The sequence below is a fragment of the Sphaeramia orbicularis genome, chromosome 13 (genome assembly GCF_902148855.1).
Source record: "Sphaeramia orbicularis chromosome 13, fSphaOr1.1, whole genome shotgun sequence".
In the NCBI taxonomy this organism is placed as follows: Eukaryota; Metazoa; Chordata; class Actinopteri; order Kurtiformes; family Apogonidae; genus Sphaeramia; species Sphaeramia orbicularis.
The window spans coordinates 45,718,219-45,733,564 of NC_043969.1; the positions used below are offsets into that span (position 1 = coordinate 45,718,219).

A 15,346-nucleotide genomic window follows, 5' to 3' on the forward strand; every position below is an offset into this window, starting at 1 on the left:
ATTGTTGTGTGTTCAGCGTTCATTGTTGACTTCTGCGATGGGTTTTTGTGTGCCTCGGCCTTTTATTTGATAGTCAGTTAATGCGCTGCTGAACTTGTCAGCCTTTCGAATCGACTAATCAGCTGCGACAGCATTCCCCCCACTCTGGAAAATGGGACAAGCCAATAAAACAGACACAGATCAGCTGAGTCCCTTCACCCTTTGTGTAGCTGTTTGTCTCATTATCACACACTGCAACCTGCTACTTTTACTGTTTCATCATGGATTACATCTGATGCATAGGAATTTTGTTTGCAAATGTGGAGCTGTTGAAGACATGGAGGAGAAAACTACAGGTCAACGAAGTCACTGAATGGAGTTTTAATCTCTTTTTTTTTTTGGAGGATTCCTTCTATAGATGCTCCTGCTCAGTTTGTTCCTGTTTAATTGTTAATATTGTGTTTTTGTTTTTTTTTTTTAAATTATGGTTATTTTACAAAGTAACACAAACTGATGGACACGTTAAAACAAGAGGAAAGTTCTTCGTATGGGAGTATTTTTTTGTACTGTTCATGTTGAGCAAAAGGTGAAGATTTTAGTAAAACTTCATAAACATAGCAAAGAAAACCAACAGGAGGGGATCTGATTGGTCGATGGAGGCCTGGGATCCAAATGTACGCCATCTCAGCAACAGATATGCAATGCTGATCAAGGTAAAACTCAGTCTTTACACAGATTTATTATGCTCATAAATGGCCTAAAGTGATCATCAGAGTCTGAAGAAATAACAGTATTGATGCTGAAATGTTATTGTAGGTAAGTAAGTAAGTACATTTTGTTTATCGAGCACTTTTCACAGACAGGGAGTCACAAAGTGCTTTACAGTGCAAGACAATTAAAATACAGTTTAAAATACAATTTAAAATACAATTAAAATTCAGTTAAAATGCAATAAATACATGAAGTGCAATTGGTTTGTTGCAGCCCTGAGTCAGTTTGGATTTAAAATGCTGTATTGTGCTGTACTGTACTGTACTGTACAGATATCTACAGCTGTTAGCATGCTAACCAGCTAGCCCTGCTGCATTCTGGGTTGTCAAACCATGTTGTACCACTAGAGGGAGTAGTTACTGTAGCGTCCAGTTCAACAACAGAAATAGTAGTAGTGCTTCTGGATGCATTCAGGGATGATCATTGCAAAACTGTTTCACAACTGAAGCTAAAATATGTTGATCTCCCCCTGGTGGCTGCTTGTAGTATAGATCATAAATCATCCATCTTTATATACAGTTTATCATTAAGAAGATGTGACTTTTACATGAATTTCTTACCTGATATTTTAATCCTACACAGCACTTTAGGCAGTAAGAGTTGTTTTTAAGTTGTGCTATATAAATAAATTTGACATTGACATAAAAACTATCAAATATTTTTGTCAAGTTGCAGTCAAACAGTGTGGTTTCCTGGGAAAAAAAAAAAAAAAAAAAAAAAAAAAAAAAAAGATCTGAATTTTTTTGATAACCTGTGGACTTACTTCGATTTTCAGGTTATAGTTTTATAGCCAGTAGTCGTTTATCCGAAATCCTGATATATTCTGGAGCACTGATGATGACAAGATGAAATGGTTGTCAAGTTCAAACATATTTAAATTAGCATTATTTGTCTGTAAAGCCTGGAAAAAGCAGCAGGTGTGTTTGTTTAAATAGGTCAGTACTTTGTTTTGTTCATACCTATTGTGCCTATTGTCTGGTATTTGATTTTTGGTTTGCATTTTTGGTGTCTTATAAGCCTATGTAAGGGCTGGGCATGTTTTTTTTTTATGCAAGACACAATAATAAAAACAAACAAACAAACAAACAGTCATAATCAAGCTCCAAAATTAAGCCATTGCTTTAGTATCCAAAGTTGCAATACCGCTAACAGCCACTAGATGCTGTCCAAAAAACCCTGGCTTCCACTGACTTAGACTTAATTTCTCTCTAAACGTATGAAGTCCAAAATATTTTATTCTTTTTCAGGAGTCATACTGGTCTGATATATCTTTATCTTCAATTTTTTCGTCCATTAATCAGATCAGAAGCTTTGATGTCTGCCGTGTCAGACTTTGATTGACAGCTGATGATATAGACAGCTCCACTGTAGTTGTGGTTGTCAGGTTAGGCTAACAAAACTGTAAAATGACTGTCACTCATTGCTTAGTAAAGTTTAGTATTTTACCAAGTCAGCAAGCTAGCACTTAGCATTATCCTTGAGCTCTTGCAGCTCCTCCCCTTTTGTCCAAATACGGTCACTTCTGGCTGAAAGCTAACATGACAATGACTAAAAGAACAGTTCAGAAACCAATAAGTGATCCTCCTTTCATTAAGCCATTCATGAACGTAATAAATAACCCATGAAGACCCAAACGTCCACTGGCGACCAAAACCACCTACTGATGTAAAATGTTGATCCATTAATTCTATTAATACATGTAAATAATTGGTGTAAAATACAGTTTTTCATCTTTTCATGCTCATCAGATATGACCCATTTGGACGTTCAGAGGCTCTGTAGTTACCGTGGAAACACCATCATCTTCTACAACACTGATTCACCAGTAAAACCCATGGAGTTGGATCAGTGACAGTGGATGGAGATGCTTGGTTTTACAATCAGTTATTGATAGATTTGCAGAAAAAGTCATTTTTTCCTCAGCTTTCCCTTGTTTTTGATAAAATAACCTTCAATTTTAATCAGAGCTTTTCTGAACATCTACATCATCAGTAAATAAAATATAGGAAAATACCTGATGTTCACTGAAAAACACAAATTACAGATGATAACATCACAATAGATCATGGTAAATCACATAAGAAATGTTAAATACAGAGAAAAAAAAAGTTTTTTGGAACTGCCACAAAAATAACACTGGCTCTTTATGGGTTAAAGGTTCAATATATGAGTTGAACATTCTGCCTTAGCAGCATTTTTATATCTTAATGTTACATCCCATGAAACACAAACTTTGCATAAAGAAAAATTAAACATTTATTGATGACACTGTTAATATAAAAGCAGTTTTAATATCAGAAGAGCATATTTATTTGAATATACGATGGATATTTAACATGTATAAGTGTAAGGATGTTCACTCATTTACCGCTGAGTTGAGTTGGGTTTGTTTTATTCACTGGATCCTTTGTTTCTAAAGTTACTGGAGCCTCATGGTTTGATGTTGTTGTATTGTTTTGTTGTTGTTTTCTGCCTCAGTGTCATGCTATATTCCACTGGGATGAGCAGCTCATAGTCATTCATTCATTCTGGTTCTTTCATTCATGTCTTGCTCACTGGCCTGCCACAAAAAGACCCAAACAGAGTCAGAACATTTGGAAAATCAGCCATGAACAGTCACTGCTCTGTTTCTGAACCTAAAATCACCAGCGTTTGTGTAATTCTTTCTATATATTTTTGCTGTTTTTACTTTTGTTGTCCTTATTGGAGGTGGAGACACACTAAATGTTCATGTTAATGGTCCAGTGGAGCAGAAAAAAGAGGCGGTCGCTCTGTGTTTTTATGGATGAGTTTATTCAGAGACAAATACCAGCACAATTATCCTGTCACCGTATCTCAGCTGGTGACCTTTGGCGTCGATAAATAATGAATCTAAATGCAAATGAGCGGAGTCGCAGAGGCCTCGTTAAACCTTATCAAACCTCTCAAATACCTGGATTAATCTGGGTTTGGTTGGACTCTGAGGGTCCTATGTGGTGCTCTCAAGAAAAAACACTCCGCATGTATTTTCTTATGTTCACCAGCAGGGGGCAGACTCATACCTGAAGATAATGCTCACCTGAACACTGTGGTTGTGAACTCATGGGAAAACTGCAGAATGGCCAAAAGAATAGGAGAAAAACCTGCTTATTGTTGCAGATAGTACAAAAAAACAAGAAATGTGTACAATATCCAGATGTAATATCAACCATAGTTCTGATGCAGCAGGTGAGCCACAATAGTTTTTAATCACTGTAAAATTGACTAATTGACTTTTTCTAGATCTAATAGTTGGAGTTGGTCCTCGATGGAAGTCTGTTGTCTATTTACTGTCTGTCTAGTGTCCATCCATCCCATAGTTAAGACTAAAATGGGCCACAGAGCTGTTAATATTGGGTCCCCAACTGTCACAGTAAAAGACAAAACATTAAAGATCTGAGTTAATTTTCTGCATTAAAATAGTACAGTATGAATTAAGTATATGGAATATAGAAGAGAGGTAATAGACTTAAGACACAATTACATTTTTTATGACAAAAATCAAGAGAAAGATGTTAAATATGTTATAATAATAATAATAATAATAATAATAATAATAATAATAATAATAATAATAATAATAATAATAATAAAGACAGTCTCAGGTACATTGTTTAAATGATGAAAATCTCAATTGTATTTTTTTTTTATATACAAATTCAGTATATATTTTTGTAAATTCAGGTTTTGAACTGATTAAATCTGGTCTTGCATTATGTGACACAATATTTTAGGTGAAAAATTTAACATTTTCTTACCAGATAACCTCCAAAACCCTGTTGTTTGGTTTTCTACTTGTATATTTACAACAACAACTACTACTACTACTACTACTAATAATAATAATAATAATAATAATAATAATAATAATACATTTTATTTATGGGGGCCTTTGTCAACAATCAAGATAACTTTACAAAGCATATATAAAACCAGCAATAAAGACACATATTGATGCAGACAATATAGACAGGTGCAAGAATAAGTTAACAAGAAAAAAGAGAAGAAAATAATAATGACAATTCAGTCTCAGTTTGCTTTTCAGAGAACTAATGTAAAATGTTTAACACCAGTTGATGCATTAATCCTATTAATTCATGTAAAATACAGTTTGTCATCTTTTCACGGTCATCAGATATGACCCATTTGGACATTCAGAGGCTCTGTAGTTACCATGGAAACACCGTCATCTTCTACAACATTGATTCACCAGTAAAACCCATGGAGTTGGATCAATGACAGTGGATGTGGACACTGTTATTTATGTTCAGTTAATGATATATTTGGCTGAAAAAGTCACTTTTTCTTCAGTTTTTTTCTGTTTTGATACAATAACCTTTGAATTTCCTCCTGGGTTTTTCCGAACATCTTCATGATCAGTGACTTAAATATAGGAAAACACCTTATTTTTGACTGATAAATGCAGGTCTTTAAAGATGAAAAAAGACTAAATATTCAGGTCTTATATCATTAAGGGATGCTCGATGTGGTTCATAGCTGAATAAAAAGAGTGATGGGTTTTGGATGAAGTTTACAGAAATGATAAATAAAAGTAATAACAATAAAGAGTGTGATGATGATGAGGGGGCAGGATGAAGAGCTGTAGGGAAATGCACCTTTATTTATTTCAACACTTAGAGAAGAAGCTGAAATCATAGAAATCTGCTCTGAAACTCATTTTATTCCTGAAATTCCACCTTTTGCTTCTGGGATTAGGATAATCCTCATTTTTTATGGATCACTGGTTTTCTATTTGTTACATAAATTCATACTGACCATAGAAACAGACCTGGATAATCCTCACGTGCTCTTCTAAATGACAGTTACAGTCTGGTGATACATTTCCATAGATCGATCAGGTGCTGGTTTGTCCAGGTGTATCAGTATCTGTCGACTGCGTGGTTTATTTCCACACTGGAGTGACATTAGCCGCCGTAAGTCAACACCCAGCTCATGTCTGGTCTGAATTATTTACCTGAAGAAAGAGATGATGAAAACACACACTGGGTGTTTACACCGTGGCCCAATGCGTTAAACTCAGCTTTTCATATTTCTGAGCTTTTTAATTCAAGATATTGAGGATAAAGAAAAGGATGAAGTGTTTTTAGAGCAGTTTCAACAGAGGAAGAGGAGAGTGTAAAGAGTTCAAGTCCAAATATGAGGGATGACAAGGAAAACTAGGAAGACACTTAGCATACATTACATGATAATATGCTTATTTTTTGGTCACTATGGCTTATCTGGTTTACATTCTAAGCTAAACATAAATAAAAATAAACAATAATGTAAGAAAATAATGTAACAGATTAACAGATTATTTCATTTCTATTAATTAATTCTACAAAGATGAACAGATAACAGAAAAATAAATATTTAAAAAATGGAGAAAAATAGGTAGTACATTAAAAAAAAATAAGTAATGAATAAAAAAAATAAATGAAAAACTTATGATAAATGAACAAATTGATCTGAAAATCTAAAAACTTCTAAATAGTGAGAACAATTACAAAATAATTCTTAAGGAATTGAAGCTGAAAACTTTAAACCTAACAAAAGTCAACACAATGAGCAATAACTGTAAAAAAAAATTATAACATGAAATTTTGAATTAAACTGAAAAATATGACACAAACTCAAATTTAAAAATCACAAAAAAAATTTAAATAAAATAACAATTACTTTACCACGTTGTTGTTTTAACCTAATAATGTCTGATGTTATGTTGTTGCAGTCTTTGTCCAAACTAGTGATTTTACTTCAGTGCTTAATTTAATTTAATTAAATTTAATTTAATTTAATTTAATTTAATTTAATTTAATTTAATTTAATTTATGTTTTTAATCATTTAGTTAATGCAGGACTGTTTTTAACACCTGTTGGAACCAGAGGATGTGAACTCTTCATCTCTGACCGGATGTTCTTATATATTATTTTATTTCCATCCGTGGGTCTGGGGGTTCCGGTTCTTATCCCGGGTCAGATGAATCCGGGTCAGTTTTCATCCTAAATTTCCTTCAGTCTCGCGCTCACTGTGTCTTTAAAACCTGGACCTGAATCCGGAAACAGATCCAGTCGGACTTCCGGGACTCGGACCTGCTTATGTCGGACCCAAACAGAGAATAAAAACAACCATTAGAACCACACATGTGAACGATGGGAACCCGGACCCAGTTCAGACCAGGTCCTGGTCTGCGGTAGATGTGGAGACCCAGAACCCGGACGGAGCAAGCCCGGATCAGCTGGACCCGGGTCAGCTGGACCCGGGTCAGCTGGACCAACACCAGGTGAGATATGATCAATTCCGGCTGCACGTGTCTCTGTTTAATTTAATTTAATTTTATTTTATTTTATTTTATTATTTGTGTGTATAAAGTACTGGTACATAAACCTGTTCTCCACAATAAATAGAACAATTAATCTGTTCTTTTCATGACACAGTTACAGATTTATTTGTAACAGTCAAATCCTACAGTACAGTACAGTATGGATGGTGTCATGTGATGTAATGGTTTAAAGTGAATTTTTACTGGGTTTTCATTAGTGTTTCATATAACTGATGTGCATAGCAATGTTTTTATGAAGTTAATGTTAGATTTATGCAGAAATATGAAGCATTTAGAGAAAAGAATGTGTCAGGTTCAGAAAGTTATATCATTTATCTGTGATCATACTTTTTTTATAAACTTATATCCCATGGGACACAGCAGAATATGAAAGACTTCAGCTCTAGAATAGAATAGAATAGAATAGAATAGAATAGAATAGAATAACCTTTATTTTCATTGTGTTGGTCAGTGCTTATTATGCATAAAAATAAATAGAATAAAGTACAATAGAATAGAATAGCCTTTATTTTCATTGTGCGTACTATGAAAGTAATAGTGCTACTTCAGTCAGTGCAACAATAAAACAGAAGAAAATAGAGCAAATATAAAACGTCAAAAACTAAAAAATAAGGTAAGAAAACAGAATATAATTTTTGTCAAAAAAGTAAAATAAGAATAGAACTAAAAGTAGAATAAAATAAAAATCGACGTGAAATATGAATAGACACAATGTTATCAATATTAACAGTATGTGTATCTATGAACTCGAGTCTATATGAAAATAATGCATTTATGTTTAGATAAATATTGCATTGTTATTGTAAGAATTATTGCTGACATGTGGCTAAAAACATGTCATAAGAACACTTAAACCAGTGTTTCTTAAGGGGGGCGTTGGGACACCATCGGGGGGCGTTTGGAACGAGAAAGCTGAGAGGGGGGCGCTGAGACTGAAATGGGGGTGTTACTCTGTATAGCTATCAATGTCAAGCAGCATGTTATGTTAATGGTGAATCACCGTGCCCCCCTTTCTCCATAATAAGGTATGTCGCAGCACTTATTGAGCTATGCCCCCCCCCTGCATATTTAAGCTCTGTCAGACCCCCCCACCCCCATTCCCCACTCGACAACTTGTTTCGGAGGGGGCATGGACACGACAAGGAGGATAATGATGAGGTAAGGGGGCCATTACCTATGGAGCACTATAACACCCCCCACTAACACCCCCTGTTGAAAAAAATTTTCAGGGGGGCAGGAGGTTCATGATGATGCAAAGGGGCGTTTGTTCAAAAAAGGTTGAAAACCACTGACGTAAACACTGCATTTGGTTTGATGGAGACTCTATGTTTCACTAATTACTTTTCCATCGAACATTTGCGCAAAACTTTACCGATATTTACTAAATGTAAAAAAACAGAAGTGTCGGTTTTTCCATTAAATCACAAATACGATGATTCGTTCATTTATTATCAAGATGACACGAAAAGTCATTCCATAAACATGGCGACAAATGTAAATATCTGTTCTTTTGAATCTAGAATGCCCGTTGCCCCTCTATCACATACTAAATAAAAAAATGATTGGGTTTCCTGGTGTGTCCACACATATCACGCCATGTTTGTTTTAAAACTCTTCTTCTTCGCTTGTTGTAACATCCGTCAACATCCGTTTTTTTTTTTTGTTCATGTGACTCTAGTTGCGCAAAAAGGTCTTTCCATTGCAGTTTTATGCGCTATATTAATTTCGCTATGCCCCAAAAACCACCTCTTACAAGTGCAAAAAATTTCATCGACAAACAAGAGTTTTGGAGAAATTGTTATTTTTCCATTAGGCAAATTTTTATGCGCAAGTTATATTTGCGCAATTTGAGGATCGATTGAAAAGGGACTACTGTTACTAATGTTGTTTTGTGTTTAACCTCACAGATCAGTGAACGATGCAAGACGGCGAATGGACAGAAAAGAAGTGACGTTGAATACAGTGAATGAGTAACTTCCGACTGGTTTGTCATCGTTGTTGAGGGTCAGTTGAAGTCTCCACTGTCCTTTTGTTTGTCATGATGGGAAAGTCTAAAGAAATCAGCCAAGATCTTCGAAAACAGATCGTGGACTTCCACCAGTCTGGTTTGTCTTTGGGGGAGATTTCCAAGCGTTTAACGGTACCGCGTTCTTCAGTACAGACGATCGTACACAAATACAAACACCACGGGACCACGCAGCTGTCCAACCGCTCAGGACGGAGACGAGTACTGACCCCTAGAGACGAGCGCATGTTAGTGCAACAGGTCAAGATGCATCCGAGGACGACGGTCAAGGAGCTGGTGAAGATCCTGGAGGTGATCGGAACCAAGATATCTTCATCCACGGTAAAACGAGTCCTGCATCGGCACAACCTGAAGTACTGTTACGATGAACCCGATGGGACGAGTCCAAAAGCAGCCGAGGATGGAGGTCGAGAAAGACCAGGAGAACATGTCCATCCAGAGGAGGGAAGAGAGTCTGCTGTTGATATAATCTGAAAGACTGGTTCTTAAAGACGAAGACGCACTTTAACCCTTTCATGCATTAATTATGAGAAGCTTAATCAAGATTTTTTTTTCCTTGTTCTTTTTAAATTCCTTTTTAGGCATGAAAAAACAAACAAACAATGTGATTGAATTTTTTACGAACCTATTTTTCAGGGCGTTACAAAAATATCCACTCGGCTGGACACCATGCGTTTAATTTTAGAAGCAAAGAAACATGTATTTACTGATATACTGCATAAAAACTATGAAATAAAAGCATTAATACTGCTAATCTGATGTTTTCTCACATTTTAACATACCTGCATGGAGATAATTTGCCAAAAAAAACAAAAACCTTTTTGTTAAAAAAACAAAAAACAAAACAGTTAATTACAGTCTAATAACAATTAGAAATTTTTTACACTCAAACATGTTTCTGCAGATCAGGTTTATCTAGAACAGCAAATTTACAGTAATGGTGTGAATTACAGTGTATAGGATGATGCATAAGTGTTCACTGTGTTGGCTGATATGGAAATAAACCAACAAAATCCATAAGTATACAAGAGAACAACACCTTTGAATAGCTGTCCACTGTAGTGACCACTATGCATGAAAGGGTTAACAGAGATCAATGATCACTGGTCAGATGAGACTAAAAGGACGAAAACTGAATGTTATGTGTGGAAGAAGTACAGGGTGTGCATAAAGTCTCTACAGTTTAACAGATTTATTACAAAGCAAATGAATAGACAAACCTGTGGATAATATTACAAAATGAAAAGTAGATATTGAAGTTTTTTGCCTCATTTAATACACTGTTTGGGTACTGTTATGTGCATGAAGCTCATCAAGATGGTACTGAATCTATCTTTTTATTTTTAATTTTTGACCTTTATTTAACCAGGTAAAATCCCATTGAAATCACAATCTTTTTTACAAGGGTGACCAGGCCAAGAGGTCAGCAGCACACACCATACCATACTGAAGAACAGGTTGAAAGATCACTGATAGCAATAAATTAAAAAATGTAAAAAAAAAAAAAACCAACAAAAAAAAAACACAGGCAATAATTTAGTAATAACAAGAGTTTGACAAAAAATTTTTAAAGTGCAGTGTAGTTTAGGTCACCGGTAATTTTTTAAAGTGCAGATCTAGTCGGGGTCAGCAAACAATTTAAGCAAAATAACAATTTAAACCAAACTAATCAATGCAATGATATTCATCCCAATATAAAACTAAATTCTGACATTTGTCATTATTGTTTTGTATCCCAGACCCCTGTTAGACAAGAAGCACCTTAATTCAACATGTCCACATACTTTTGTCCATTGTATAGGTACAGAAACCCATTTCTGAGGGTTCAACTTTTTTCCTTTGACGGACTCTGGGTCTCCAATCATTTATTATTTCATCATATTGACCAATTGGATGTTAACCCTTTATAGGGCACAATAGAAATACTCTGAAATGAAAAATGTCAACCATAGTGTGTTATTGGAGGACATAATAAGATTTATTACTTTTGTGAAATAAAATTTAATTAAATAAATAAATAAGCAAGCCCTGCGATGAACTGGCAACTTGTCCAGGGTGTACCCCGCCTTCGCCCCTATGTAGCTGGGATAGGCTCCAAGCGACACCCGTGACCCTAGTGAGGATAAAGCGGGTTCAGATAATGAATGAATGAGTGAATGAATGAATAAATAAATAAATAGTTCAAGGTTAATGAAGTTACCATATTTGGTTCCTTGCCCATAAGTGGCAAAAAAAATCCAACAATTAAATATAAAAATACAAGAAAAACGCATGTAAGGTGAAAGGAACATGTATTTTTAGAACATTAAAGCATCACTTTTAGAACATTAGACCTACATCAGTGCTGATCCAGACCCTGTCCACATCCACATGATCCCTTTGAACATCATTCCTTACATTAGTACCATTACTTCATGGTACTGAACAAAGCAGGTCCACTCACTGTTCATGCAGAGGTGGACCTTACAGACCCTGTAGACCACATGGACCTGGGATTGTTAACTCACTGTCCTCACTGGAACTGGTGCGGTCACTGTATTGTAATGTATGCAGAAATTACCAAAAGGATTATGTTTGTGACTTGATTGTCTTATTGATAGAAGCAAAGCTAATAAACTAGTTTCATGTAATGATGTGGCTTTTGTTTTTTTCATTTTGTCAACGATGGCACAGTCAGCTCATAAAACTGAAGTGAATGTGAACCGTCAGGGATCAACAAGGTCTGTCTGTCCGTGTCTGGTCATTTCACCTCAGGGCGTCATCGATTAGGAAGTGATTTCCGTTAAAAGCCTGTGAAACCCAGCGTTAACAAAAGTGATTGTTCAGTAGCTGTGTGTTAAGTGCTGCTTTAACCCGTATTCAGGTCAGTCGGTCAATGGGAAAACAGCAGATAAAACAAATATACATCTTTTTCAGCATAACTTTTTTTTATTTTCCTCATTAACGTTAACACTGAACAGTTTTCACAGCTTAGAAACAAATGGAAAGGTCATTTATTGTCGCACCAAATGGCAAGTCACTACTGTTTAACTTATGTGATTTTGTGATTTTTACATTTTATGGCACAAAGATTATTCAAATCACTGTGCTTCCATCCATTTATTGCACCTTTTTCTTGCCAATGTCTTAAATTTAAACAGAAAAATCTACAAACTGTGCAGTGATAATAATCTAATATTAACTGTGCCATTTGTATTTTAACAAAACTCCAACTGCAGCTGCTCCTAAACCCTCCAAAAACAGAGAAAACTGTGGTTCCTGTGATTTTTTTTTTTTTTTTAAACATTGCAGACAACTAAATGATGAACACAGTTCTTATGACAGAATAAACTAACACAAATAACCCCCAACTTTCCTTAAAGTTTAATGGGAGATTTTTCTTCCTAAGTGAGCAGTGAAGAAAGTAGATGGTTAGTTGTGGTAGAAAATTAGTATTTATTTATTTGTTTAGTTACAGACAGTGTTTATTGGCATTAGTTACAAAGAACAAGATGCATGCACCAGATTTAACAAAGGAGCTAATTTCCATCTGTTCTGGACATCATTATTTACAGTCAGAGCATGAAAAATGTTTTAGAAATTTAGTGATAGAACATTTAAAATCAATCATGGATTAAAAAAAGAACAACAAAAAAATAATGTAGAGAGAAATTAAGTAAAAACCATCTCTGAGGCATTTTGGAAGCAAAGATAACAATTTAACCCTTTTATAACAGGCTGCCTAGGTGTCTTTAATGTTTTCTTTGCAATGAAAGTGTCAGCAAGTGTCTTTTTTGACAATCATTTTGTACCTCTGTTTTCAGGAAGAACTTATCTTTCAATATCTGGCCATTAATTATCATTATTATACATTATATATGCTTAAAACAGTGTGTTTTAGGAAAAGAAAAACTGACTTGAAGTCTTCAGCATATTTATAATCAGAAACAACTGTAAATGTCCGTAATGAAACTTTTTGAGATTGCAGATATAAACTTTCAACTTTTTTACATCTGCTCAAACATGCTTTTGGTTTTGAATATTCAGTATTTATATTATGGTTTCATATTTTTTTGTTTTTTCCAGGCGTTTTTTTTTTTTATCCTGTGGAAGTCTCTGAAACCGTTCCTTTCTACTTGTAATAGAGTCTCATATTGATGCCGTAAAGTGTTATATAGTTTTGGAAAGCTGTTTGAATTTAGCATAAACGGTTTGTTTATTTATTTATTTATTAGGGACAGTACATATTAATGAACATCTACAACAATGGCAGCTGTAAATATGCCAGATTGTAACAACAGTGCTAATTTCCATTTGTAGTCCATAGGCAGGTGACAAGAAAGACAAATGACAAAAGGTAAAACGTCTTAAAAACACACACAACAACACAGTGAGGACAATCTACTGATGGTCACAGGCCTGGTTTTCCTTCATCCAATATTTTAGCTGTGATTTGAAGGAGGCTCAGGAGTTACAGTAATTTGAATGCTTTTCTAACAGGGGTCTGGGATACAAAACAATAATGATTAATGTCAGAATATGGGTTTATATTGGGATAAATATCATTGCATTGGTTAGTTTGGTTTACATAATCTTTGCTTCCAAAATACCTCAGAGATGGTTTTTACTTAATTTCTCTCAACATTGAACAGTTTTTTGTGTTTTTTTTTTGCTTTTTTAATCCATGACTATGATTTTAAATGTTCTACTTCTAAATTCTAAAATATTTTTAGTGCTCCTACTGTAAACTTTAAGAAAATATTAACGTTTATATCTCAAATCATCATGAACAGGACATCTTACAGATGTAGCCATGATGTGTCCCAATATTTATGTCCATATAGTTTATAAACATCAGTATTTTCCTTAAAGTTTAATGGGAGGATTTTCTTCCCAAACTAATCAATGCAATGATATTTATCACAATATAAAACTATATTATGACATTATTGTTTTGTATCCCAGACCCCTGTTAGAAAAGAACGTGTCCCAGTAATAATAATATAGTGTATGTGTTTTTACTCATACAGAGGGCTAAATTTCCACACGTTGTCTTCTTACTGACGAAAAAGATCTGATTATTTCCATGTGTCAATCAGCTGATATGGAAATCATCATTTCTAAAGCGCTCTGTCTCAGTTTCCTCATCTGTATAAATATCCAGTGCATGTAAGAGACACCAGACTGATAAGAAATAACAGCCTTAATAAAACCAGACATGGACGGATGATGAGGACAGAAAGATGGAGGTGTAGACAGAGAAATATAAAAGAGTAGACAAAAAGATAGACACCAAACAGATCCTCCTGTGGTAAATAATTCAGCGTGTGGTTTCTGATAGTTTGGCGTGGGCCCTGGTCGTCCCTCCGCCGCCGCCGCCATCAGCTCTGGGTGTGTGTGTGTGTGTGTGACAGGTGCTTAGTGGTGTAATGTTCAGGAGGCTCAGTTTGCCAGGTCCAGTATTTACTTAATTAAACTGATGTAACACACACTCAAGTAACTGCTCATCACACAAGACGCACATCTCATACTCCCAGCTGCAAAAACAGACCTGCAATAAGACAAATATAACCAGATAAATCAAAAAATTATGCCATTCTAGGCTAAAAAACATATTTTATTGGTTGGATTTCTTAACTCATAAAGACCCAGCGCTACTTTTATGGATCTTCCCAAATAATTTTTCTCTATATTTAACCTTTCTTAAGTGATTTATCACCATTTATTATAATATTATCTTCTGTATTTTGTGTCTTTTCCATGAAAATCAGGTATTTTCCTGTATTTAATTTACTGATAATGTGGATGTTCATAAAAGCTGAGATTAAAGTTGAGGGTTGTTCAGAAACAGAGAAAACTGAGGAAAAAGTGACTTTTTCAGCAAAGATATCAACAACTGAATGTAAATACATGTATCTCTATCCACTGTCACTGATCCAACTCCATGGGTTTTACTGGTGAATCAATGTTGTAGAAGATGACGGTGTTTCCATGGTAACTATGGAGCCTCTGAACATCCAAATGAATCATATCTGATGACTGTTAGATTCTTGTGGAGGTTTTGTCCCAGTGAGCAGTGACATCAGTGTATTTAGAGGGGAGCGTCGGGAGAGCAAGCTGTGTTTGAATCCAACTTTGTGTGAATTCCTGCATGTTGTCCCTTTCTGCTCCTTCCATTCCACCTTGGGTGCGAAAATTGTTTGTTGTTGAATGAGCCTCCAAGCCTGTC

General features: G+C 35.1%; 1 protein-coding gene across 2 annotated transcripts in view; it reads left to right on the forward strand.

The window, feature by feature from the left end:
• The first annotated feature begins 237 nt into the window (after positions 1–237).
• Positions 238–15,346, forward strand: part of LOC115431332 (unconventional myosin-VIIa-like) — a 70,027-nt gene continuing 54,918 nt past the window's right edge. For both annotated transcript variants that reach the window (XM_030151607.1, XM_030151608.1), the window contains exon 1: positions 238–692. In XM_030151607.1, the coding sequence (XP_030007467.1) occupies positions 633–692 (60 nt within the window). In that variant the 5' untranslated portion in view covers positions 238–632. The remainder of the gene's footprint in view (positions 693–15,346) is intronic.